We start from the raw sequence: 27,003 nt of genomic DNA, 5'->3' as shown, positions 1-27,003 counted from the left end.
GAGAGGCGACCTGATAGAGTTTTATAAGATGTTGAGAGGTATAGATAGGGTGGATTCTCGGAAGCTATTTCCCAGGGCTGAAATGGTCGCTGTGAGAGGACACAGGTTTAAGGTGCTGGGGAGTCGGTATAGAGGAGATGTCAGGGGTAAGTTTTTCACTCAGAGGGTGGTGAGTGAGTGGAATCAGCTGCCGTTGGTGGTGGTAGAGGCAAACTCGTTGGGGTCTTTTAAGAGACCTCTGGATGAGTACATGGGATTATAGATAGGGTTATAGATAGGCCTGGTAGGTAGGGATACGATCAGTGCAAATTGTGGGCCGAAGGGCCTTTTGTGCTGTAGTGTTCTATGTTTAAATCTCTGCATTTTACAATGACTGGATTCACACTGTCGCTGGAATTCTATCGCCCTGCCCACCCCAGAATCAGAGTGGGCGAGGGGCGAACAGCGGAAATGCTTGTTAGCCTTAGGCAGGAATTTTCACTCTCACTCAAGTGAGGCCATAAAATCCTGCCCAGTGTGTTTTTAAGCATTGATCTTGGAGGAAAGACGAGGTAAGCAGTTAAAATGCTGTAATCGTTCTGTAGGCACCAGACTACCTTGGAGCAGTCCCACGGAAGAATAGCCAGCGACAGATGATACATGGACCAAAATGCAGACCATTAACTGCACTGGATTTGATTAGATATCTCAGAGGGGTCAGTTTGCATGTTATATGTCTTGTGGAAAGATTTATGACGGCTTAATTAGATAACTGCTCCACTGCGCACAAGGTGTAACTAAAACCTGTTTCAGTTTTAGCAAGAACAATGCTAAAAAGCTGAAGAACATCTGGCAACCGGTAGTACACAGGTTACTCCAATGACAATCACACAAAGATCCCCCGAACAAAATCAGTACTCTGCCAGCACCCAGCAAAGACAAAAGCGAAAGCAGCTGCCCGAGTAAGATTCTGCTTCTTATTTTTCAAAGAAGGAGAAAGCTGATGATTTAAGCTTCAACTGGAACATGCCGAGTTTAATCACACACTGAACTGGTGCTTCAACCATTCTGCTCGCTCCCCCTACCCCACTTAACAAATAATGAATCCAAGGATATTGTCCACATTTCTGAAAAAAAGCTCTGATGAAAAATTCCACAGAAGACATTGTGCGCATTATTGAATGTATTTCTTTTCCTTCACTTAGAGTCTGCTCTGTCTGAGGTGCAGGTAGAAGGTTGCCAGCAATAATTCAAATCAATGTTGATCTTATACAGGCCATTGTCTGAATGTTGTAAAATCTATCAAGCGTTTTGCCGTATGCAGCAGTCACACACACCAGCAGTGCTGCGCTATATTTTCCCTGCGTGTGAGCTGATTGTTGGCTAATATTCACACCAGTGAGAAATCCTGCAAATTTACTGCCGGAACACATGGCTGTTTATGCTTACACTGTCGGTGAGGAAGTGCATTTTCAACACATACGCAGCAGCTGTGGCACAGCAGTAACGGTGCCACTGTCTTGAGCCACAGCGTTGGAGGTTCGAGTCCCGCGTCAAGAGCAAAATTTAGGCTAACGTTGGGAGGGATGCTGCTGTGTAAAAGGGGTCGTCCTTTCAAGGTGACATTAAACCTAGAATGTGCTGCCCTCTCTGGTAGATACAAACTAACGTCCTTTGGGGAAGGAAATCTGCCATCTTTACCTGGTCTGGCCTACATGTGACTCCAGAGCAACAGGCAGGACAGACCCTGCAGAGGTGGCGGCACAGTGGTTACAGTCAGGAGGGAGTTGCCCTGGGAGTCCTTAACATTGACTCAGGGCGCCATGAAGCCTCATGGCTTCAGTTAAACATGGGCAAGGAAACTTCTTACTGTTACTGCGCACTATTCTCCCTTGGCTGATAAATCAGTATTCCTCCATGTTGAACAACACTTGGAGGAAGCACTGAGTATGGCAAGGGCACAAAATGTACTCTGGGTGGGGGATTGCAATGTCCGCCATCTTCCACATCCAGTCGAGAATGCTGGTGGACAATTAAACAAATCACTGGAGGAGGAAGCTCCACAAATGTCCCCATCCTCAATGATGGAGGAGCCCAGAACATCAATGCAAAAGATGAAGCTGAAATATTCGCAGCAATCTTCAGCCAGAAGTGCCGAGTGGATGATCCATCTACGGTCTCCTCCTGTGGTCCCCAGCATCTCAGATGCCTGTCTCCAGCCAATTTGATTCACTCTATGTGATATCAAGAAATGGTTAGAGGTACTGGATACTGCAAAGGCAATGGGCCCTGATAACATTTCAGCAATAGTACTGAAGACTTGAGCTCCAGAATTTGCCACTCCCCTAGCCAAGCTCTTCCAGTACAGTTACAACACTGGCATCTACCCAACAACGTGGAAAATTGCCCAGGTATGTTCTGTACACAAAAAGCAGGAAAATCCAACCCAGCCAATTACTGCCTAATCAGTCTACACTCGATCATCAGTAACGTGATGGAAGGGGTTATCAACAGTGCTATCAAGCAGCACCTGCTCCACAATAACCTGCTCAGTGACACCCAGTTAGGATTTCGCCAGGGTCACTCAGCTCCTCACCTCATTACAGCCTTGGTTCAAACATGGACTAAAGAGCTGCATTCCAGTGGTTGGGTGAGAGTGACAGCCCTTGACATCAAGGCCGCATTTGACCAAGTGTGACATCAAGGAGCCCTAGTGAAATTGGAATCAATGGGTATCAGGGGGCAAACACTTCACTGGTTGGAGTCATACCTGGCACAGACGAAGATGGTTGTGGTTGTGGAAGGTCAGCCATCTCAGCTCCAGGATATCTCTGCATGAGTCCCTCAGGGTAGTGTCCTAGGCCCAATAATCTTCAGCTGCTTCATCAATGACTTTCCCTCCAGCATAAGGTCAGAAATGGGGATGTTTGCCGATGATTGCACAATGTTCAGCACCATTCACAACTCCTCAGACACTGAAGCAGTCCATATTCAAATGCAACAAGATCTGGGCAATATCCAGGCTTGGGATGACAAGTGGCAAGTAACATTCGTGCTACACAAATGCCAAGCAATGACCATCACCAATAAGAGACACTCTAACCACCACCCCTTGATATTGAGTGGTGTTACTATCACTGAATCCCCAACATCCTTGGGGCTACCATTAACCAGAAACTCAACTGGACTCACCACATAAACACAATGGCGACAAGAGCCGGTCAGAGTCTAGGAATATTGCGGCGAGTAACTCACCTCCTGACTCTCCAGAGCCTATCCACCACCTACAAAGCACAAATCAGGAGTGTGATGGAATACTCCCACTTGCCTGGATGGGTGCAGCTCCAACAACACTCAAGAAGCTTGACACCATCCAGAACAAAGCAGCCCACTTGATTGGCACCACATCTACAAAGATTCAATCTCTCAACCATCAACGCTCAGTAGCAGCAGTGTGTACTGTCTACAAGATATACTGCAGCAATTCACCAAAGATCCTTAGACAGCACCTTCCAAACCCACGGCCATTTCCATCCAGAAAGACAAGGGCAGCAGATAAATGGCAACACCACCACCAGCAAATTCCCCTCCAAGCCAGTCACTATCCTGACTTGGAAATATATCACCGTTCCTTTGCAGTTGGTGAGTCAAAATCCTGGAATTCCCTCCTTAACGGCATTGTGGGTCAACCCACAGAAAATGGACTGCGGCGATTCAAGAAGGCATCTCAAGGGCAACTAGAGATTGGCAATAAAGGCAGGCCCAGCTAGCGACACCTGTGTCCCATGAATGAATTTAAAAAGATCCCCAAACTGCCATCTTGAAGAAAAACCTGGGGGGAATACTCCCAGGTGCCTTGGTCAATATATATCCTTCAATCAACGTCACCATGAAACAGATTATCTGACCCTCATCCCACTGCTGTTTGTGGGATCTTGCTCTGCACAAACTGGCTGCCGTGTTTCCTGCAACAGTGACCACACTTCAAAAGTACTTCATTAGCTGTAAGGAATTTTTGAGATGTTCCGAAACCCTGTGCAGGAATGGAAGTTCTCTCTTCATTCTCAGGATGTTGTGAAGTTCCAATAAAGGGAGTTATTGAAACACAGTCACTGGCCAGAATTTTATGACGGGAATCGGAGCGGGCGAGGGGCAGAGCATGGGAAGGCCTGTGGACCTTGGGTGGGATTTTACAGTTTCGAGACGAGCGAGGCCATAAAATCCTGCCCATGGTTTCAAGGTGGCAGGCATTTCCCACATTTGCGAACATCAAGACAAGCCTACTTTGGGTACAGTTCTGAGTGGTTGCTGCACTGCCAGAAGTGCCATCTTTCCAATGAACGGTAACTCAATTGCAGCAGTTCTTACTCAAAGTCGGTGGTTAAAGCCCCACTTTAAAGGTTTGAGTATACGATCCAGGCTGATACTCCCCGTGCAGTGCTGAGGGAGTGCTGCACTGTGGCGGATGCTGACTGTCGGATGAGGCTGAGGCCCTCTCTCCCCTCTGAGGTAGAAGCAAAAGATTCTTCTTTCTTTCTCAATCCAGACCCATGACAGTGAAGTGGCCATTTCAACACAGAGAAAGTGAGAAACAGGCAGACCGCCTACTGTTTCGCAGCATGGCATGGTGGCACAGTGGTTAGCACTGCTGCCTCACAGCACCAGGGACCTGGGTTCAATTCCCAATTTGGGTCACTGTCTGTGTGGAGATTGCACATTCTCTCCACGTCTACATGGGTTTCCTCTGGATACCAGGTTTCGTCCCAAAGTCCAAAAGGCTTGCTGGTTAGGGCCATGCTAAATTCTCCGTCAGTGTACCCAAACAGGTGGCAGAGTGTGGCAACCTGAGGATTTTCACAGTAACTTCATTACAGTGTGAACGTAAGCCTATTTGTGACTAACAAAATAAACTTTACTGTTCCATCCTCCCTCGCAAAGGAGCAATCAATTTGATATTGACTGTTTTTCATTACCACCACTATTGAAAAAGATCCCTGAAGAGTCAAAAGGACAAAAGAAATGTGTTTAATACCAACATCCAATGTTAAACTCAAACACCTTCCCTTTTACTCCCAGTCCTATCATTCCCCTTTGCTGCAGCACCTGTTAACTCTGGTACCTTGTGAATGAGGGAGGGAGATAAAACAGCATTTGTTTCTCTTCATTTATTCACTGGCAAAGCCAGCATTTGTTGCTCCAATCTAACTGCCCTTGAAATGAGTGACTTTGCTCAGCTATTGCAGAGGGAGGTGGTGGTGTCATGAGGCTCATGTTAGTAACTGGCCGCAATGAGGTTAAGAGTGCGCGAATATTGTTTTCAACTCAGTGATACTCCAACCCTTTGCAAGTCATTCTGAGGCAGGGCGGAAAAGCAGACCAGTCGGGTGGCCAAAGAAATCTGCTGTTCACACACAGTTCACTTCAATAAGGCAGGCGTGGAGATAGAGAGAAGAACCACATAAACCAAGAAGAGAGATAAAAACAGAGAGAATCGGGAGAGAAAGAGCGTGAGACAGAGAGGTTAGAGATGCACGCACAAATTTAGAAAAAAGTAACAGGCAGAGATAGAGAGACAGAGACAGAAATGGCAGAATTTAATGCCCTGTACCATGGTGAACTTGAATGGGAATGAGGAGATAGCATTTAGTGAAGAGGGAGGTAGGTGGGGACCCCCCCCCCAACCCCCCCAGTAACCTTCCTCCCACTAGCTGTGTGAAAAAGCACACAGGAACTCCCACCTCACCACCAATTGAACTCCTTAAATGGGCAATTGTTCCCCACTCCAGGACAAGGTCCCACCACTGCTGGTATTCAGTCAGTAGCAGGTAGAGGACTCACCATGCCAGACACCCAAAAAACTGCAGGTGACTTCAAACCAGCTGAGTGCTTTTCATTACCTCTTTTGCATCAACTCCGTGGTTAGGAACAATGGGGATACTTGAGATGCATTCAAGCGTGAAGGCAAGGGTAAATAAACACAGTGACTGGAGGTTTAGTATGAACTATTACGCCATCATTCAAATGTGAGTGAAAAGGACTGGACTGAAATTGAATGGAAACAAAGGGTTGGAAGGTGTTTCATAGACTCTGGACTTCCCAGAACAGCTCAAAGACTTCAAATACAAGTTGTATGAAAAGAATGGGAATGAGTTAACAACTGTGGAAAGTGACATCTCTGTGTCAGAAAACTTCAAAGGGGTCTCCTCACAACTGCAGCTTTTGAGAGAGAAAAAATGAGAAATCCCTGATGCAGAATGGGATGGTGATTTAAAAACCTGCCAGATAACTAGGAGGCATGGGGACTAAAGTAACCAGGCCACTTCAAAGTTTTAACAGATACAGGCAGGAATGAAGATGTTGATCAGAGAGCTGCCTGAAATCACCATGCTAGAGGTGATCCTCAGGTCTGCCAGGGCTAGAAGGACCAGTCCAACCATGGGACCTCCATCCCAGAGGACAGTGCTTAACCCCTTGGCCCCAGCCCAAGCCCACCCAACTCTCAGAACTTTGGACTTACTGCCTTGGTTGCCCTCGGAATCAACATGCCAGGTCCATGCTGGTCATTATCGGTATCAAAGCTTGCCCAGTGCATTTCCTGTTGGATTGGGCAGGTGCATGGTGGAAGGCCACTGAATGGGCCATCCAGCCACTAACTATATTACAATTAGTAAGTTTGCATAATTTTCGGGTGGATCCTGATTGCCTTGACACCTGGGGGGAATCCCGATTTTTGACCATCGCCCCATTCAGTGGGGCATCGGGATTCCCATGGGCCATCTGATGGTGCTGGAGAATCCCTCACCCCCTAATTATTTAACTAATTAATTTCCTTGTATTTTCCAAAACTTGTTGATGAATCTATGGGACAGCTTTGAGCTGGCTTGGGCCACTGTCTGTGTGGAGTCTGCATGTGCTCCCCGTGTCTGTGTAGGTTTCCTCTGGTTTTTCCAGTTTCCTCCCACAGTTTGGAAGACATGTAGGTTCGGTGCATTGGCCATGCAAAAATGCTCCTTCAGTGTACCCGAACAGGCGCCAGAGTGTGGCGACTAGCGGATTTCCACAGTAACTTCATTGCAGTGTCAATGTCAGTCCATTTGTGACACTAATAAATAAACTTTAAATTTTGAGCCCACAAAGATAGCTTTGACACATGAGGATGGCTTTGAGTGAACGGGGATAGCTTTGAACGCAATATCAAATTTGATATCAAAATCATTCCAAATTAGAACTACTGATGTCAAATTGTAATTGAGAGCATTGATGTCAAATAACAAAACGCCATCTGGTTCACAGGGATCTCCCAATTTAAGTTGGCAGAGAGATGGTGACTACATAACCTGCTGCCACAATTAGCAACTGCTCTGTCCGGGTAGGGCGGAGAATGCCAGAGACAGAGAAAGTTATAGTTTCTGCTCAGTATTTAACTGGCTGTCCAAAATAGCCTTGCACAGCAGCCAAAGAGCTGGTGACTCATTTCTCCAATGATGTCTTGGCAACACGAGGACAACAAAAGAGAACCAGTTCGCTCTGTAACTACCCTTGAAACAATCGTGACTCATGCATGCCGGAATGGCTCTACCCCTCAACTGAGCACACGGTTAAAATAATATTTCAGTAAACACTTTGCAAAACATTAATGGAAATCAGATGCTTTACTTTTTTTTATGTATTCTATAGATATTGAGAAAGGACACGGGTGGCACGGTGGCACAGTGGCTAGCACAGCGCCAGGGACCTGGGTTCGATTCCCGGTTTGGGTCACTTTCTGTGTAGAGTTTGTACATTCTCCGCATGTCTGCGTGGGTTTCCTCCACGTGCTCCCATTTCCTCCTACAGTCTGAAAGAGATGCGCTGGTTAAGTGCATTGACCTGAGCAAGCGCTGCAGTGTGGTGAATAGGGGAATTTCACAGTAACTTCATTGCAGTGTTAATGCAAGCCTTAATTGTGACTAATAAATAAACCTCAGGAAAAGAAAAAGTAAAGTGAGCGTTTGTCCACCAAAGAGTGAGGATGGAGAAAATAATGCAAAATAAGGAGGTGGTGGATAAATTGAACAGATATTTTGTGTCTGTCTTCACTGCAGAGGATAAAAACAACATCCCAGAATAATTGTGAATCAAGAAGGTAAAGGAAGGGAGGAACTGAAAACAATTGCAATCACCAGGGAAAGAATATGTAGAAAATTATTCAAACTAAAAGCTGACAAATCCCTGGGTTCTGACACATTACTGTGGATGCTGGAATCTAATACAAAAACAGAAAATGCTGGAAAATCTCAGCAGATCTGACAATCTCTGAGGGGACAGAGTAGAACCAAAGATTTGAGTCCAGATGACCCTTTGTCAGAGCCCTGCATCAGGACATGTTAAAAGAAGTGGCTGCTGAGATAATAGATGCATTGGTTTGGATCTTCCAAAGTTTGTTAAGATTCTGGAGAAGTGCCATTAGGTTGGAAAACATCAACTGTAACTCCTCTATTCCAGAAAGAAGAAAGACAGCGAGCAGGAAATGACAAGTCAATGAGCCTAACATTTGTCATCGTCTGCGATCTTACAAAAAAAATTCTAAGCGCTGAACGGGTAGGAAAACGAGGGAGATTCAGAAGTGTTTTTTGGGTGAGTTTGAAACTGCAATCTTATGACGCTCTGGGCGAGATTTTCCAGCCACGCTCACCCCAAGACCAAAAATTCCCATCCGAGGTCAATGGGCCTTTGCAATATCCGTGTCCCTCCCGCTATTATTCCCACAATCATTCTGTCCTCTGTCACTTTCTTGGACAGAAGTGTGATTTTTACCAGTTGGGGGAGGCGGAGCCTAAGCTCACCAGTGAAGTCGGCTTCAGAGTGCTAGGGATGCCATTGCGCAAGTGCTCCAATCGCCCCGTGTCCACATAAAACACCCCTCCCCCATCATCACATTGGCAACAATGGTCACCTGTATCAGGAACCTTCCAATGTGTCCCTTGGTATCACCCCCTCCACTGCCGATCCTGCACACCCTCTCTTTGCCAGTGTCCCCAGTCTGCCAATCACCCCCTGTGCCAGACTATCCCCCACACCCCCCTCCCTGAACAATCCCTGTGTTGGAATTCCCTCCCCCCCACCACGCTGATCACCACACTCCCCTTCCCATTTTGCCAATCACCTCTCTTGCATATCCCCCGCTGATCACCCCTATTCTGCAGAGCTCCCCCTTTGCCTCCACCCCGTTGAGCTCCCCAGCTTGCTTCCCCAGCAGAGTTCCCTCCTTGCATCCCCACTGTCATAGCCCCAGTCCCACAGACCCCACCTTCACTCAAGCCCACCCCCTTGGTGCTGCTCCTGGAACTGTTATGGTGGGCAGTGCCAGGGTGGCAGGCTGGCATGGCACCATGGGCACTCTCCAGCCATGTCTGCGACCACCCAGGGGCGTCAATGGCCTCTGATTCCCTTGGAAAGGCCATCATGTCTGGTCACTAGTGGAGACCAGCTGTGACTCTCACTGGTGTGAGGTCTGACTGGGGACGGGGTAATGTCTGTGAGGCCATAAGATGCCATGTAGGACATGTTAATGACATGTTAAATATTTCATTAAAAGGGCACGAAGCCAATCCCACTGGCAAAACAGTGTTGGTTACATTGCGCAAGGTGCAAAAACGGGCGCTAACCTGATTTTTCACTCCACACGCAATCTTACCAGCTCGCCACACCTATCATCAGCATGGCAAGCCAGCAAGATCACACTTGGAATTTCTTATTAAGGAGGTTATCACAAGACACTGAGAAAATCTCAATGCAATCAGGCATAATCAACATGGCTCTGTGAAAGGGAAATCAAGTTTGACTAGTTTATTGGAGTTTTTTGAGGAAGTAACCAGCAAAATGGATAAAGGGGAATTTGTAGATGTGATCTACATATGGGTCTCATAAGAACATAAGAACATAAGAAATAGGAGCAGGAGTAGGCCATCTGGCCCTTCGAGCCTGCCCCGCCATTCAATAAGATCATGGCTGATCTGTCGTGGCTCAGTTCCACTTTCCCGCCCTCTCCCCATAACCCTTAATCCCCTCTCTTATCAAAAACCCATCAACCCGCTTCTTAAAAATATTTAGCGAGGCAGCCTCCACCACTTCAACGGGCAGAGAATTCCAGAGATTCACCACCCTTTGAGTGAAGAAGTTCCTCCTCAACTCCGTTCTGAACTGCCCCCCCTTTATCTTGAGGCTGTGCCCCCTAGTCCTACTGTCTTTTTTGAGCGGGAAGAGTCTTTCCACCTCTATCCTATCCATCCCATTCATCATCTTATACGTCTCAATGAGATCTCCCCTCATTCTTCTAAACTCTAACGAGTACAAGCCTAGTTTATTCAGCCTCTCCTCATAGCTCAACCCCCTCAACTCCGGTATCAGCCTAGTAAACCTCCTCTGCACTCCCTCCAAGGCCAAAATATCCTTGCGCAGGTGCGGCGCCCAAAACTGCACACAGTACTCCAGCTGCGGCCTCACCAAACTATATCAATGACTTGGATGAAGAGGCCTGTGCTGATGACACAAAAATACGTAGGAAACTAAGTTGTGAAGAGGACATAAGGGCTGGAATTTTGCCATCCAGATTGGGAAAGGGATGGACCATGGAAAGGTCCGTTGAGCTCGGGTGGCATCTCATGGTTTCAGGATAAACACGGCCATAAAATGCCACCTATGGAGTCTACAAAGGGATCGTGATAGGCTAAGCGATTAGACAACAAATTGGCAGACGGAGAATAACATGGGAAAATGTGAACTTGTCCACTTTGACCGGAAGAGTAGGAAAGCAGCACGTTATTTAAATGGAGATTGTGAAACGTTGTGGTACAGAGGAACCTGGATGTCATGAATCACAAAAAGTTGGTATGCAAGTAGAGCATATGATTAGGAATGTTGCTATTTATCACAAGGGAATAAATAAATAAGTATGGCTATCTTGCTACAGTTGTAAGGGCATTAGTGAGACCACATGTGGAGTACTGCATAAAGTTTTCCTCTCCTTATCTAAGAAAGGATGTAAATGTGTTAAAAGCAGTTCAGAGAAATTTCACTCAACTGCTTCCTGGAATGAGGGAGTCATCTTATTTGGAGAGGTTGGACAGGTTGAATCTGTATCCATTGGAGTTTAGAAGAATGAAAGGTAGCCTTATTAAATCATATTGGCCGGAATTCTCCAACCTCGCCTGTGCTGGGATTCTCCAATCCTGGTGTAGTGGAGATTTGGCTGAGCGTCAAATTCTCTCTTCTAACTGGCAATAGTGGCAGAGTGAACAAGATTGTAGAATCCCGATCATAATATTCTGGAAGGACTTGACAGATGGATGTTGAAAGAATGCTTCCCTTGTGAGAGAGACCAGGACTGGGGAACGCAGTTTAAAAATAAGGGTCTCCTTCTTAGATAAGGAGAAGTTTTTTTTCTCTCTCAGCATGTTGTAAGTCTGTGGAATTTACTCTCCCAGGCCCCCAGGGCAAGGTACAGGGAGGGTCATTGAATATTTTTAAGGCAGGGGCAAATATTTTCTTGAGTAATGAAGGAGTCAAAGGATATCATGGGTAGGCAGAAAAGTGATATAGCAGCCACAGTAAGATCAACCATGATGGCCTTGTGGTATTATTACGAGACTATTAATCCAGAAAACTCAGTTAATGTTCTGGAGACCCGGGTTCGAATCCCGCCACGACTGATGGTGGAATTAGAATTCAATAAAAAAAATCTGGAATTAAGAATCTACTGATGACCATGAAACCATTGTCAATTGTCAGAAAAAACCCATCTGGTTCACTAGTGCCTTTTGAGGAAGGAAATCTGCCTTCTTTACCTATTCTGGCCTACATGTGAATCCAGAGCCACTGTAATGGGATTAACTCTCAACTATCCTCCTAGGGCAACTACGGATGGGCAATAAATGCTGGCCAGTCAGCAATGCCCACATCCCATGAATGAAAAAAAAAACTGTATGAGTCGGGGGGTTTGGGGGGGTGAGGTACTCACCTCAGAATTTGCAGATTCTTACCTGATACAAAGGTATTTCCTGAGACTTTGATTGAATTTTTTTTTAAGAATCCCATGTATCTTTTATGGAAGTCTCATCGATGCTATAGGAAGTCCCAAAACACTGCAGTAGATGCTTGGAGCGTCCTTCAGGAGATATTGCTGAACAAATAGCTGCTTATTGATCTAGCTGCTGTTCGTGGGGTTTCTCTGGTGATGAACAAATTTCTTACATTTGCCAACATAATGCTGACCGTGCTCCAATAGCAATTCATCAGGATCATTCCAACCTCACCTGCCTGCCTAATTTCACTTTGCAGTGATCAATGGAAATAAAATCAGGCAGATTGTAAATCAGACAGCCCATCCCATCCTGTCAGTGATCAGTTAATCCTTGTCTTTCTTTTGATTTCTTTCCCTCGGTGCCTCTGTCTCTCTCTCTCATTGTCCGTGTCCATCTCCCTATCATGTTGTCTCTCCTCTTTCACATTCTATGGGCACGATCTTATCTGCCCTTCACGCCACACTCTCGCTGTGGCGAGATCGGAGAACTTGGCAGCCAGACAAACCTTCGTTCACTGCAGCAGGATGGGAAAATCCCACCGGCGTGAACGGTGAAAAGATTCCAGCCCCTGGGTGTCAGCTACGGAGTGGAGATGCCGGCGTTGGACTGGGGTAAGCACAGTGAGAAGTCTCACAACACCAGGTTAAAGTTCCAATAAATTTATTTGGCAGCACTAGTTTTCAGAGACTCAGGCTCCTTCATCAGGTGAGTCAGGACCTGTGTCATCACCTGATGAAGGAGCCTGAGACTCCAAAAGCTTGTGTGCCAAATAAACCTGTTGGACTTTAACCTGGTGTTGTGAGATTCCTTACTGTGTCAGCTATGACTCAGTGGGTAGCACCCCCGATCTGAGTCAAGATCTGGTTCAAACCCCATCCTGTTGTTTGTGCATCTGTATAGCACCTTATTAAATATCAGTTGCGGCTCAACAGGTAGCAATTTCACATCTGAAGCACGAGATCATGTATTGAGGTTTAACCCCACAAATCCGATCACATTAACTGATACACCCATTGCAATACTGAGGGAATGTTGTTGGAGGTGCTATCTTTTGACTGAGATAGTAACCGAGGTCTCCTGCCCAATTATGTTAGCTGTGATAGCTCTGTCTCTGTATTTTGATGCCCTGTCCTTCTCCCATATCTCTGATGACCTCCTCAATTAACTATTTAATCTCCTTGTCAAACACCTCCTGCATCCATGGTCTAATTGCCGTGGCTCTAACTGCCTGTAGCAGTTGTGGACTCGCCAACTTTAAGGGCATTCAAATGGTCATTGGATAGACATATGGATAATATTGGAACAGTTTAGGTTGGAGTGTCATTAGGTTGGTTCCAATGGTTGGTGCAACATCGAGGGCCGAAGGGCCTGTACTGCGCTGTAATGTTCTATGTCCTATGTTCTAATGGTTAGAATGCTCCCTCTTCCCATTGGCGGGCAGTTTTCTGTAAAGACTTTCAACCAGATTAATTTGAATTCTAACAGTTCACCCATTTCTGTATTCTACCAGACTGACCCGATGTTCCTCAGTTTCCTGATGTGGGAGAGGCTGTTCAAACAAATCTTTAGTGGTGGGAAATCCCATCCGGCACCTTTCTTCAAAAGTAAACAAGACATCTTGCTTACCTCTCCATTGACCACCACTGCCTCCGGACTCCTCTCTGAACCGGGGTAACCGGGATGGGCCGCCAGTGGCTTGATTGAGAGAAGCTGAACAGACCCAGAGGAAGTGTCGAAAGGATCATCCGATGTCTTGGAGACGTGCTCAAACAGCGTGGCACTCTCCTCCTCATCACTGACTGGTGCTGAACCATGTTGCGTCACAAATGTCAGATTGTAACAGAGCAAGAGACATAAAATGAAAGTTAAGAGGGTGAGACAAGATTCCTTAATAAGTTGTTCAGTGAATTCCTCCCCTCCTGAAGGAATTAAGCAAAGGTGGCACATCTACACATTCTTGCGGGGCAGAAATATATTTCCCTTTCTTTAGGTCAGAATTCTGGGGCTTCTTCCCTAACAGCACTGTGGGTGTACACATGGACTGAAGCGATTCAAGAAGACAGCCCATCATGAACTTCTCAAGATCAATTAAGGTTGCACAATAAACTTTGGCCTTATCAGCACTGCTCACATCCCATGAATATTTATTAAAATTAGAGATGTCACATTTCAACTGCTCATTCCAGAAATTGATTCAAGGGCGAGATGAACTAAGATAGCAGAAGGATCTCATGTGGAGCATCAGCACCTGTGTGTAGCTGGTGGGCTGAATGGCCTGTTCATATACTGTAAATTTGAGGTAACATATCCAATACATAGCTAAATAATGATACAAAAACAGAATTATTTTATTTAATGCAAATCAATCTCTGGATATATATGATGAATACACAGTCTGTTATTACTGGCCCTCTGTGATAGAAGTGTATACTGTATTCAGAAATTGGTGTCAGTGAACTTAATACACAAATTTTTGCTTCAAGCAAGTATAATAGTGGAGGAAGGAATTTAATATTAACATTAGGCATTCACATAGAAGACCCAGGTTCAGATCCCACCATGGCAGATTGTGAAATTTGAATTCAATCAAAATTTGAAAATAAAGGTCTAATGATGACCATGAAACCATTGTCAATTATTGTCAAACCCCATCTGATTCACTAATATCCTCTAGGGAAGTAAATCTGCTGTCCTTAACTGGTCTGGCCTACATGTTGCTCCAGAGCCACAGCGGTTGACTCTTAGATGCCCTCAGGAATGGGCAATGAATGCTGGTCCAGCCAGCGAGGCCCGCATCCCATGAATAAATAAAAAAAAACATTGAAGTTAACGTCTACCATCGACGCTTGCTGGGACAAGGGATCATCTGTGTGGAGGATGGTGGCAAGCCAGGAAGTTCACGTTGAAACACTTTGCAGGGACTTGGTGATTAATCTTCTAAGGGTAAGCTAACTCACCGACAGCACGAATTGCTACTTTATGTAAGAAGCTCATATTTTGACACATTGCTGAACTACTTGTCTCATCAACAGCACTACAAGCCAAAAAATAATCAATGGCTCTGCATCTATATTGACTCTCTGTCATGCTCACAAGTCATGGCGCTCCAATCAAATTTCTGAACTACACGGGACAGTACTGCTTTGAATAATAACCCCATTTGTTCTTCAATTTTAAGCAAGAATATTACAGAGAGTGCACCATCAAAGATTATGAACTCTGGAGGAAATTTGCAATGTTGATTTGTGTTGGTTTCCGACTTGTTCTGCCTTCATTTTTCTTAACCGTTCATGGGATTGCTGGTGTTGGTATTTATTGCTCATTCCAAATTGACTTTGAGAAGGTAGTGGTGATTTGGCCTTTTTGAACTGCTGCTGTCCACTTATTAGACACATTCATAGTGCTGTTAGCAAAGGAATCCCTGTCCCACACTCATCAGTAACCTCATTCCACAAAGCTCAAAGACTATTCAGGCTATCTTAAAACGAATCAGTGAATCATTCTCATTGCTGCTCGGGTAATAGAGTTCAACTTGTTTAACAGAAGCCCCACTATGCCTATTCTCTATGTCTACTGACATTTATCATCTAGCAAACTCCCTTGTCACCTCACACAAGCATTTTATCTCTAAAGTCAGACCTTTGGGGATTTAAGCCCCATAATGTTGCATACAGAATCATAGGATCCCTACATTGCAGAAGAGGCCATTTGGCCCATCAAGTCTGCACTGATTCTCTCACACAGGACGTGGAGATGCCAGCATCATACAGCATCATATCCAGGCTCTCTTCCCCACCCTATTCCTATAACCCCACACACATTTCCCATGACTAATCCATCTAATTTACACATCTTTGGCCGCTAAGTGGCAATTTAATATGGTCAATCCACCTAAACTGCACATCTTTGGAGTGTGGGTGGAAACCAGAGCACCCAGAGGAAACCCAGTCAGACACAGGGAGAATGTGCAGACTCCACACAGTGGTTAACACTGCTCGCTCACAATACCACATGCTTGTACTAATGCAGCATCTTATCAACTGTTGGACATAGCTCAGTGGGTAGCACCCTCTTTGCCAGAAGCTTTCAGTTTCAAATCATACCTGACAGACTTCAGCCCATAATCTAGGCTGGCACTCCCAGCGCAGTACTGAGAGACCACACCATTGAATGTGCCATCTTTCAGATGAGGCATTAAACTGAGGTCCCCTTCTGCCCATTTGGTTGGATTTGCGCTTGATTGACACTTTGCCCGTTACCTTAGAGATCAACCCCCTTCAGCACCATTACGCAGTGGCAGCAGTCCATATTATCTACAGGATGCACTGTGGCAACTCACCAAGACTCTTTTATTAGCATCTCCCAAAACGCGATCTCTACTGCCTAGAAAGATGAGGGCAGCTGGCGCATGGGATCCCACCACCTGCAATTCCCCTCCAAGACACAATGGTTGGCACTGCTGCTTTACAGCACCAGGGGTACGGGTTCGATTCCTGGCTTGGGTCACTGTCTGTGCAGAGTATCCACGTTCCCCCTGTGTCCATGTGGGTTTTCTCCAGGTGCTCTGGTTTCCTCCTCCAGTCTGAAAGATGTGCTGGTTAAGTGCATCAGCCATGTTAAATTCACCCTCAGTGTACCCTAATAGGCACCGGAGTGTGGCAACTGGGGGATTTTCACAGTAACCTCATTGCAATGCAATGTAAACCTACTTGTGACACTAATCATCCTAACCTGGGACGATGTCGCCAATCCTGCTGTGTCACAATTCTGGAACTCCTGCCCTAATAGCACTATGGGTGGACCTACATCACATGGACTACTGATCATCTCCCCAAGGGCTATTATGGGTGAGTAACAGATTCTGGCCTTTGCATCTCTTGAATGAACAAATGCTTTTTTTTAAATCTCCCCTCACAAATAAGGGAGTGTTTTCTGGTTTCCAGGCCAATATTTACCCCTCAACAGATTTATTAAAAAGTAAATAAAATCAATGTTGCTTGTGGGAGCTTGCTGTGCACGAGTTGGACGCAACAATTCCCATATTATAAGAATGACCACACTTCAAAATGAAACTTAATTGGTTGTAAAATGAGATATAATATTCCAAGGTTGCAAAATGCATGTTTTTACTTCCATTTTTGCTGCACAAATCAATGTAAATGGAATATCAAAAGTCAGATGTCTCAATTTCTCTGTCTCAGAAGATGTATTAAAAATATTGCAAACAATAGTAATTGTAGCTTACCTTAATTTTACACATCACACTTGACAGTATTCAATATTGGATTAAGCCCCCCACTGCGCAACTTCTTCACAGCAAGTACTCGCAATAAAAAATCATTCAGGAGATTTAGGTTATGTGGTGTTTACAAGGAAATACTGTTGGGAGAGGTTTTCTTTTCATTGTGCTATCATTCAGGAATCACTCGTTGGATCACGGAAGCTGTTCCGCTCCTCCAAATCTCTGACAGTGGTCAGCGCACCAGCACGAGGAACAAGAATAACATTTTCACAAAGAGTTCAGGCCCAGGAAAACATGTCAGCAAAAATATTGAACAATCACCCAGCCACAATGTGTATGAGATTCCAATTTAGGTTAACAGGATGTTGGACAGAAGGGAATGGAGATTATCTTGAAATAGGTCATTGCTTTTACCAAACTGGATTGCAGCGGGTTGAATTTTGTTTTGTTCCATTTAACTCTTTACTTTGCCTTCATCAGCCTCATCTAGTGACTTGGGTGCTTTCCTCTCTGGGCTTTTGTGGCAAGATTGGCATTTATTACCACTCAACAAGTGGGCCTTAATCTTGCCCTGCTATTCCTGGTAGTGGTTTAGCACAAACCGAGGGGCTTCCTGGGCCACTCCAACAGGAGACTGTTGATCCACTTCCCCTTGCCTTTAATGGCATTATCATTGCCAAATTCCCACCCCATTAACATCCTGGGGATCACAACTGGCCAGAGACTGAATGGGACTTGTCACGTTAAGCCTATCCACCACCCACATGGCATAAGGCAGGACTGTGATGGAATTCTCCCCATTTCCTGGATGAATACGGCACCCGCTTCACTGACACCCCATCTACCATCTTAAATATTCACCTCCTCCATCATTAGCATGTAGTGGCAGCATTGACAAGATGCACTGCAACAATTTGCCAAGATTTCAGAGGGGGCGACCCTTCAACCTGCAACATCTACCACCCAGGAAGACAAGGCCAGAGGATACTTGGGAACGCTAAAACTGCAAGTTCCTCCAAGTCACAGGCTATCTTGACATGGAAATTATCACTGGTCTTAATATATCATTTTTTTGTTTGGTCATATAGAACTTGAATATTACTGAAAACAGAGGTATGATACTGAAGGTTTTTGTTTGGTACTCATCAGGACAAGTGCAAGAATGCAAAATTTCAAATTTATATTATAGGAGAAAAGGGCACTGGTTGGTTGGGAAGTTGACTTTGATTGATCAAAGTGTTGCTATTGTAAGACATCTTCTGTATTTTTAACAGGTAGCCCCTATCTTTATTACAGGACACTAAGGGCAGGACTCTCTAGCCGTGCTCATCCCAAAGCTGCAAATTCCCGCGAGGTCAACATTTGCATGGTCCGCCCCTGCCCACTACAACTCTCGTGGCAGGTGGGACGGGAGAACTGAATTTTGTCGAAACAATGTAACTACACTACTGCCTAAGTCTAAATGCTGCGTTGCACTGGTTGCAAGTTGAGAACTGATTGTGGTTTGGACTTGCATGCAAGGGGGTAAGGGAAGTGAAAGGTGAAATATAAAAGGTCACAAGACTGAAAAGGCCACTAAGACTGGGTGTGTGAATAGTTTCAGGGAAACTGTCACATACCTGGTCAAAGAGTGTTGAGGACAAAGAAAGGTGCAGGCACTAGAGGCTGGCTTGTAGCTCTGTGAGGGGGCATGAGACTGACATGTAGACACTGCCATGTGGGAAATATCAATCAACTTTAAAAGAAGAATCCATAGAGACTGAGTTGGGAAAGGTGACCTGGTCAGTCACTGGAAGGTGCAGTGGACAAAATGTCAGCGGGCTGACCACCCTGGGCTAGCTCCATCAGGAAATTCCCACCCGAGGTCAGTGGTCATTTCCGTTATCCGTCCCTTGCCTGCTCCGATTCCGTGACAGGCGAGGCAGTAGAATTCTGGCGTTTGTTTCTTTAAGTAGAACATGAGTGCATCTTGATTGAACATAGAAACTGGAAGGAGGGGTAGGCCATTCAGCCCTTCAAGAGTGCTCCATTATTATGATCATGGCAGGCCATCAAATTCAATATCTTGAACCCGCTTTTCCACTATATCCCTTCATCCCTTTAGCGCCCAAGAGCTAAATTTAATATTTTCTTGAAATCACACAAGGTTTTGGCCTCAACTACTTTCTGTGATGTGAATTCCACACCTTCATCACTCTCTGGATGAAGACAGTTTTCCTCACCTCAGTTCTCAAAAGTTTACCCCTTATCCTCAAACTATGTCCCGTGATGTTCTCTACCTGACACTCAGTTGCTGCAAAATGAAAGCAAGTGTGGATCTTTCTGTTAATCAGGGCAGCAGCCAAATCTAAATGTATTGTCAAGGAATGGCTGTGTTTGTTTCAGTGAATTTTATTATAGAGGGACTGTACTGCCCTCTTGTAATACGCAATGAAATAACACTTAAAAGGACAAGAAGTCACACCACCCTGACACTAACAGCAGCGCAGATCCTGGAAGTCTATAAAACAACAACAAGCACTACTTACATTTATAGAGCACCTTTAGCTTTGTAAAATTCCCAAACCCCTCATTGGGGTGTTAGTAAACAACATTCGACTACAAACTGCATGAGAAGATATAAGAGCACAGGACAAAAAGCTTGGTCAAAAATAGTTTGAAGGAGAGTCATATCAGAGTAGAGTTTAAGAGGCAGAGAGGCTTAGAGTGTGCAAAGTGAAATGCACACCCAACTGTGGTAGCCTGTTCCCTTTTCTTCCGTTGCACTATTTGCACTATTCTGATGTTATCAGAAAAATCACTTGCTTTCATTGCTGCAACTTTGGAAAGTCAGATCAAGATTATCACGATTTACGTGTGTTCTATTTTAAGAAAGAAACAGCTTGAATTTTCAGGCCTCTGTAAGTTTGGGTGGAGAGGCAGTGTGTGCCTCGAGCATATGGATATTTCCGGGCTGATGTGACAGTGACTATGCATTCATAACATCACCACTCTTAGAAATTACAAAAGATTGTGAGAGCTGGCCCAGTCCATCAGCCTCCCATCCATTGACTCCATCTACACTTCCCACTGCCTTAGACAAGCAGCCAGCATAATCAGGGACCCTACACACCCCAGACACACTTTCTTACACAAAACCAGAAAATATTGGAAAACCTCGGCAGATCTGACAGCATCTCTGGGGAGAGAATAGAACCAACGTTTCAAATCTAGATGACCTTTATCAGGGGCCAATCTTCCACTCTCCGCCAACTGGGAATTTCCCAGGAAGTTTCAGCTTCCAATGGGCAATTCGCTTGCTCCTTGGGACCCTTCATAAAAGCCTCTAGCTCCCAGAGAGAATTGGGACTTTGGATGTTTGCCACCTCATCTATTGTTACTCTACGGTGATGATTTTCCTTTAAGGGCAACACAGCAGAGTGAGGGTCACCCAGTCTTTGTAATCAGTCAGGACCCAGAGTGTGGAATCACTCTACAGTGAGAGAGGCTCCTAGTCAGAGTCATTCTGGGGAGCTAGCCACAGCTATGCAGTTGCTGCACAATTCTTATTAATAAAAACCCTTTGTGCTCACTGATGAAGTTTGTGAAAGTGCATCTTTACACTTACCCAGCTGCCACCCTACCCACCTGGACTTCATCCACCTGCCACTTCACCCACCTACCATCCTACTCATCTACCACCTCAGCCACCTGCCACCTCAGCTGCCTACCCACCTTACTATCCTACCCGTTGACACATTCATCAATTCACTACCATTTACACTGGACCGTTAAACATACCATTTGGCAGCTGTAATGTAAAAAGGGCACATGTCCTTACGTCCCCCCCAATTCTGCTGTGCTTTGATGCAATTCCCTACTGGACATTGCATGCCACATTCCTGGTAAACCTGGGCTCAGAAAACCTGGAAAGAAATGCGAAGCAATGTCCAGTCAGGGAGACATCTGAGCGGGGTAGCAATCTGATGATGACTGCCACTCCACAGAAGATCCAGGCCAATATCTCCTTACGTAGCACGATAACATATTTGGGACATTTTGTTAGCAAAAGGCACTATATAAATATAAGCTTCCATTATTGTCTACCCTATCAAGCCCTTCTGTAATCGAAAGACCCTCTATCATGTCACCCTTCCAGTCTTCTCTTACTGAAGGGAACAAAACCCTTTTCCTGTTAATTGAGTATCAGTCTTATAAATTTCTGTTGTGTCTTCTCCGTTGTTTCTATAACTAAACCTTCAATAACAAGATCCAAACTCAGATGAATGATTGAATCATAGAATCCCACAGTGCAGAAGGAGGCCATTCAGCCCATCGAGTCTGCATCAACCACATTCCCACCCAGGCCCCATCCCCACAACACCATGCATTTACCCCAGCTAGTCCCCCTGACACTAAGGAGCAATTTAGCATGGCCAATCTAGCTAACCCGCACATCTTTGGGCCGTAGGGGGAAACCCACACAGACATGGGGAGAATGTGCAAACTCCACACAGACAGTGACCCAAGCCAGGAATTGAACCCCAGTCCCTGGCGCTGTGAGGCAGCAATGCTAACCACTGTGCCACCTAAGAAAGGGATATTTTGACTTCTGTAGTTGCATAGATCATATGAACAGGACCAAAGCTCTGCTGGGATTTGAACCCAGGGCTAGCTTGTTTACTAGACAGGCACTTTAACCAACTAAGCCACAGAAGCTGACCCAATGAAAGAGAGGAAATAGTGAGGAAGAGGGAGCAGTTAAAATTATAGTATTAATCACCTCCAAATTTCAGTCTGAACCAGATCGATCTAACCTGAATTGGACTTTCCTTGTTTGCAATATAATCCTGAGTTGGGTAATTGACGGGCAAGGACAGGGAAGCAGGTTAGCTGTAAAGATTCGCATTCTAATCAGTAATCTGTAAACTGTGTGTGCTGTTATTTGCTCTGTCTGAGGCCAGAACTCTCCATTCACCTGACAAAGGGGCAAACCCCGAAAGCTTGTGAGATTACGATCAAATAAATTGGTTGGGCTTTAACCTGGTGTTGTGAGACTTCTTACTGTGTTTACCCCAGTCCAACACTGGCATCTCCACATCAAGGGCAGGGAGGCAGGGGACGGCGGGGGGGGGGGGGGGGGGGGGGACGGGAGGCATGGGGAGGGGGCACTGCCAAGTGACTGAAAGACAATAAATTTTATCAAAAGGTGACGTGAGTTTTACGTCTCTGCAAAACAGTTTCTGAACAAATCACGTCAGCGTGTTTTCTTACCAGGCAGTTTCTGAGACGCAGAAATTTACGTCCAGGTCAAAACTGTGTTGTCTGCCATGAGAGTTTTTAAAATTTTCTGTGTGTTTGTGATTTATTGCAAACTTTCTGTCACGGGAGCAGAATTATAAAAGAAAAGAACAAGGTCATCTCACCATTTTTCTTCCTGGTTCCCTCTTTTGAAATTTTCTGCTGTGCTGTTGCCTTCTGTGGAGTGCCCGTGTCCGAGTCAAGATTTCCTGATTGCTCACTGATGACAGAGTCCTGTTCGCTGTGTAACCTGCTATAAATCACCATGGTACAAGAGAATTGTCATATATTCATCTGTCTCTCTCCCTTCCCCTTACATGTTTTCAAGGATAGCTTGACCAATACTCATTGCGTTTTGTATTTCCTGATCCTGTCAGTCAACTTCTTAGATATATTTTGAAAGAATCATGGAATGACTACAGTGCAGAAGGAGACCATTCGGCCCATTGTGTCTGCACCGACCACAGTCCTACCCAAGCCCTATCCCCATAACCCCATACATTTACCCTAGCTAGTCTCCCTGACACTAAGGGGCAATTTAGCATGGCCAATTCATTTAACCAGCACATCTTTGGACTGTGGGAGGGAACTGGAGGACCCAGAGGAATCCCACACAGACATGGTGAGAATGTGCAAACTCCACACAGACAGTCACTCAAAGATGGAATTGAACCCGGGTCCCTGACGCCGTGAGGCAGCAGTGCTAACCACTATGCCACCATGCCAAAAGGAGTGCGCAAGAAGAACCATTTAACAGCTTTCTCTCGACACAATTCAGGCTGTAAAACGCCCATCCCTCAATAAGTTCTTTCTTAACCACTCGGTTGTGATGTTGACATGGAGATGTCTCACTCTATGACAGCCCACCTAGGAGCCATGGTGTGCTACAGGTATGCCAGGCAGGGACAACGTGGGACTTCCACCTCTCCCTGGAAGAGAAGTCCTGCCCTCGGGAGCTACCACCAACCTGACTGGCTGGTAGCTCCATCAGACCCAGCAGTGCCAAAAGCGCACTAGTGGGCACTGCCTAGTAGACAGCAACAAGAAAGATCAAGAAAGCCAAATGGATCCCGGAGACAGTTAATTGAGGGTTTTGGGCAGGGAGGGTTTAGGTGCATCAGGGAGTGGGGCGGGGGTTAGGCTGATACGTTTAACACAGCAGGCGGGTTGGAAGTAAGGGGGAATTCAATATGAGGGGAGGAGCAACCCCCAATCTACAAAGGGAAGCCCCTGAAGATAGTGGCCCCTCCTTCCTTCCTGCCCATTGAATTATTATTAAAGTGGGATGCCCCCTCCAGCCTGACTGCCCACACCAATCATTTAAAGGTGTGGGCAGTGCATTATTAGGGTCAACTGGCTTGACAACAAGTCCAATTGTCTCTTATTTATTTATTTAAATGTGGTGGGCACGCTGCTGATTTCAGTGGGTGGGAAAGTGGTGGGTGGGCATCCACTCAATTTTACCAGTAGCCCCACAAAAAACACACCTGGCAGGGGCACGTGAAATACAACCCCGAGTTTCAGCTACTACTTAAATCAAATTAGGAGAGATTAAATGTTTCATGGTCTTTACTGCCTCATAGTCAAACCTGGACTGTAACTTCAGTCTTCTCGAATCAATTTACAACATTTTTTGCACACTCTGCTATGGTAATACACCATTAATCTAATCACTACAATATCTGGCTGGATTTGCAAAACACTTCTCGAAAGCTCTTCCCTCTCTCTGTAAACTGCAATCCTTCGAGATCTCTGAGTTCCTCCAATTCTGACTTTTTATCCATTCCCTGTATCCCATCACCAGAGCCCAACCTCTGGAGTTCCCTCTTTTAAAATCTGTACCTCTCTCTCTTCCTTTAAGACCCATTTTAAAACCTATTAGCCAAACATTTGTTCATCCATCCCCTTCTTTGGCTTGGCATTAACTGTTTTGAGTGGCAACACTTCCATGACGTGGACTGGGATTTTTCACTAGCTTGATAGTTCTCTATATATGCAAGTGGTTGCTGCTGTTGTTCCTGGTGTGTTTACATCACAAGTTAACACATGAAGCCATTTCATTATATTCTCTTAACCTCAGCTAGATGGCTTGGCTGCTCTTAGAGACACCAAGAGCGGGATTTTCCAGCTGTGCTCGCCCTAACACTGGAAAGTCCCACCCGAGGTCAACGACCTTTGCATGGTTTGTGTCCCATCCACCATGATTCCTGTGGCAGGTGGGATGGGAAAATTCCCCCACTTAAGTCAAGAACATAAGAACATAAGAAATAGGAGCAGGAGTAGGCCATCTGGCCCTTCGAGCCTGCCCCGCCATTCAATAAGATCATGGCTGATCAGAGTAATAGAAAGACAACTATACCAATTTCTTTAGTCAGCCAAGGCTCCATGGGTAGCACTCTTGCCAGGCTGTAAGTCCCTGAGCATGTCATCTAGGCTGGCCCTTTACTGTGGTGCTAGTGAAGTGTCGCAATGAACAAGGTGCCATTTTTTGGCTGAGATATTAACGTCAGCCTAATTTTTCCCCTCTCAGGTGGATGTAAGCGATCTCCTGGCCAACATTCTAAGAAAGACAGAGGAGTTCTCCCCAGTGTCCTGGCCAATACCTATACTTCAACCAAAACTAATAATCTACTATTATCTCATTGCTACTTGTGGGATCTTGCTGCCCATAATTTGCAGGTTTATTCCTTGATATTCTACCTTGAGTTCCATGACAGCTATCCCATCTGGTGCAGTCTCACCAGTGTCTCTGTTAAATGGGCCTTGCATCCCTCATGATCTGAAGTGAACCTTTTTATTCCCTCAATATCCAATTAAACAACAGTATGACACAGGGATTTGAATGGGGTGCCCTTTCTCTGAACACTAAAATGTCACATGTGTTATAGTTCAGGTTAGAAACTCCAAAGTGTTGCATGGAACCCACCTGAATCATAAGTTTTGCATTTTGAATTTGGCTATGATAAGCATACGTTCCATTTCAGGTATGATTCATATGACCCACTAGGGAGCTTTTATCAAAGTTTATTTAAGAATATAGTTAATATATTTATAAAGAAAATTAGCAATAAGTTCTAACAATTACAAACTAAAACAAAACACCCACAATAATGGACATAATATATAAAGCTGCCCTAATCAAACCAACCTCCATAAACAACCCTTTAAACAAGTTCAACACAGCATGGACTAAGGCTCATGTGATACTGGAAATTGAGTCCTTTGGTTGAAGTCTGCAGTTCTCTGGATTCACTCCAAAAAGTTTGAAGACAGCTTCCTTAAACACCAGAGAGACTCTAGTCCAACCCCCAACAACAGCCGATTTTCACCCTTCAAGAAAACAAGTTCTTGTTTTAGAATGGAGTTGAGGAGGAACTTCTTCACTCAAAGGGTGGTGAATCTCTGGAATTCTCTGCCCGTTGAAGTGGTGGAGGCTACCTCGCTAAATGTATTTAAGACACGGGTAGATAGGTTTTCGGTAGGCAAGGGAATTAAGGGTTATGGGGAGAAAGCGGGAAAGTGGAACTGAGCCACTTCAGATCAGCCATGATCTTATTGAATGGCGGGGCAGGCTCAAAGGGCTAGGTGGCCTACTCCTGCTCCTACTTCTTATGTTCTTATGTTTTCAGGTAGCCAACAGAAGTTTCAAAACAACAGGGAGAGAGGGAAAACATTTCTTTTTAGCTTGCTGTCCCTTCTAAAACATAAACTCAAATGTGCAGTTCCAAGCTGAAAACGAAAAATAACTGTCCAAAAACATATGACCATCTTCTTAACAATGCAGGATCATAAAACTAACCCCACAGTAAACACAAACCACTCCCTTTAAGTAGCAATAAAAGGACATTTCAGTCAAGCCAGTGACAATGACGTTACTTAAGGCTGTGAGCTGAGAAACATTAACTGTGAGAGCTCCTGCAGAGATCATGATTTAAAAATAAATCTCTTAACGGTACACTAATGTCACATATGCACATGAGTTGTCCTGTCTCAGGAGATGCTAGGCAGCAAGGTAAGTATTTGGCAGGAAACTCAGCATCAAACCATACCTGCTTATTTTGCTGGAGGTAGACAAATGAATATTGTGCAGAATATTTAACTCCCTATGATCCACAGTTATGGAAAATAGTAAAGATGATCGCTGGTATTCTCTGTCCCCCTGCGGCATTTTCTCAGAGGTGTGAGACAGCGTGCCATTGGCCAACGGTGGGATCTTCTGGTCCTACTACTATCAATGAGATTTCCCATCAACTCCACCCCACACTGCTGGGAAACACACGGTGAGGGTGGCGCTATCGGTGGTACCAGAAGATCCCACCGGAGTGAAGAGCCAGATGATTGAGCTCACGGAGTAAAATCCTACCCTCCTCCACTGGGTAAGAGTAGCAGTAGGCAGGGGTGGACAATCCCATGGGAACTGTATAATTGGTATCCGGCCTT

At 45.2% G+C, this 27,003-nt stretch overlaps 1 protein-coding gene across 1 annotated transcript in view; it reads right to left on the bottom strand.

Annotated features, from left to right (window-relative positions):
* Window positions 1-27,003, bottom strand: part of kiaa1549la (KIAA1549-like a) — a 284,087-nt gene that overhangs the window by 44,297 nt on the left and 212,787 nt on the right. The window contains exons 13-14 of the mRNA XM_080191561.1: window positions 22,689-22,816; window positions 13,668-13,846 (exon numbers count right to left, since the gene is read on the bottom strand). Coding sequence (XP_080047687.1) covers window positions 13,668-13,846; window positions 22,689-22,816 — 307 coding nt within the window. The remainder of the gene's footprint in view (window positions 1-13,667; window positions 13,847-22,688; window positions 22,817-27,003) is intronic.

This window comes from Carcharhinus amblyrhynchos, chromosome 6 (genome assembly GCF_965287045.1).
Source record: "Carcharhinus amblyrhynchos chromosome 6, sCarAmb.v2.hapA, whole genome shotgun sequence".
In the NCBI taxonomy this organism is placed as follows: Eukaryota; Metazoa; Chordata; class Chondrichthyes; order Carcharhiniformes; family Carcharhinidae; genus Carcharhinus; species Carcharhinus amblyrhynchos.
The sequence above is the reverse complement of the archived record's forward strand: the minus strand, read 5'-3'. Positions and strand labels throughout refer to the sequence as shown.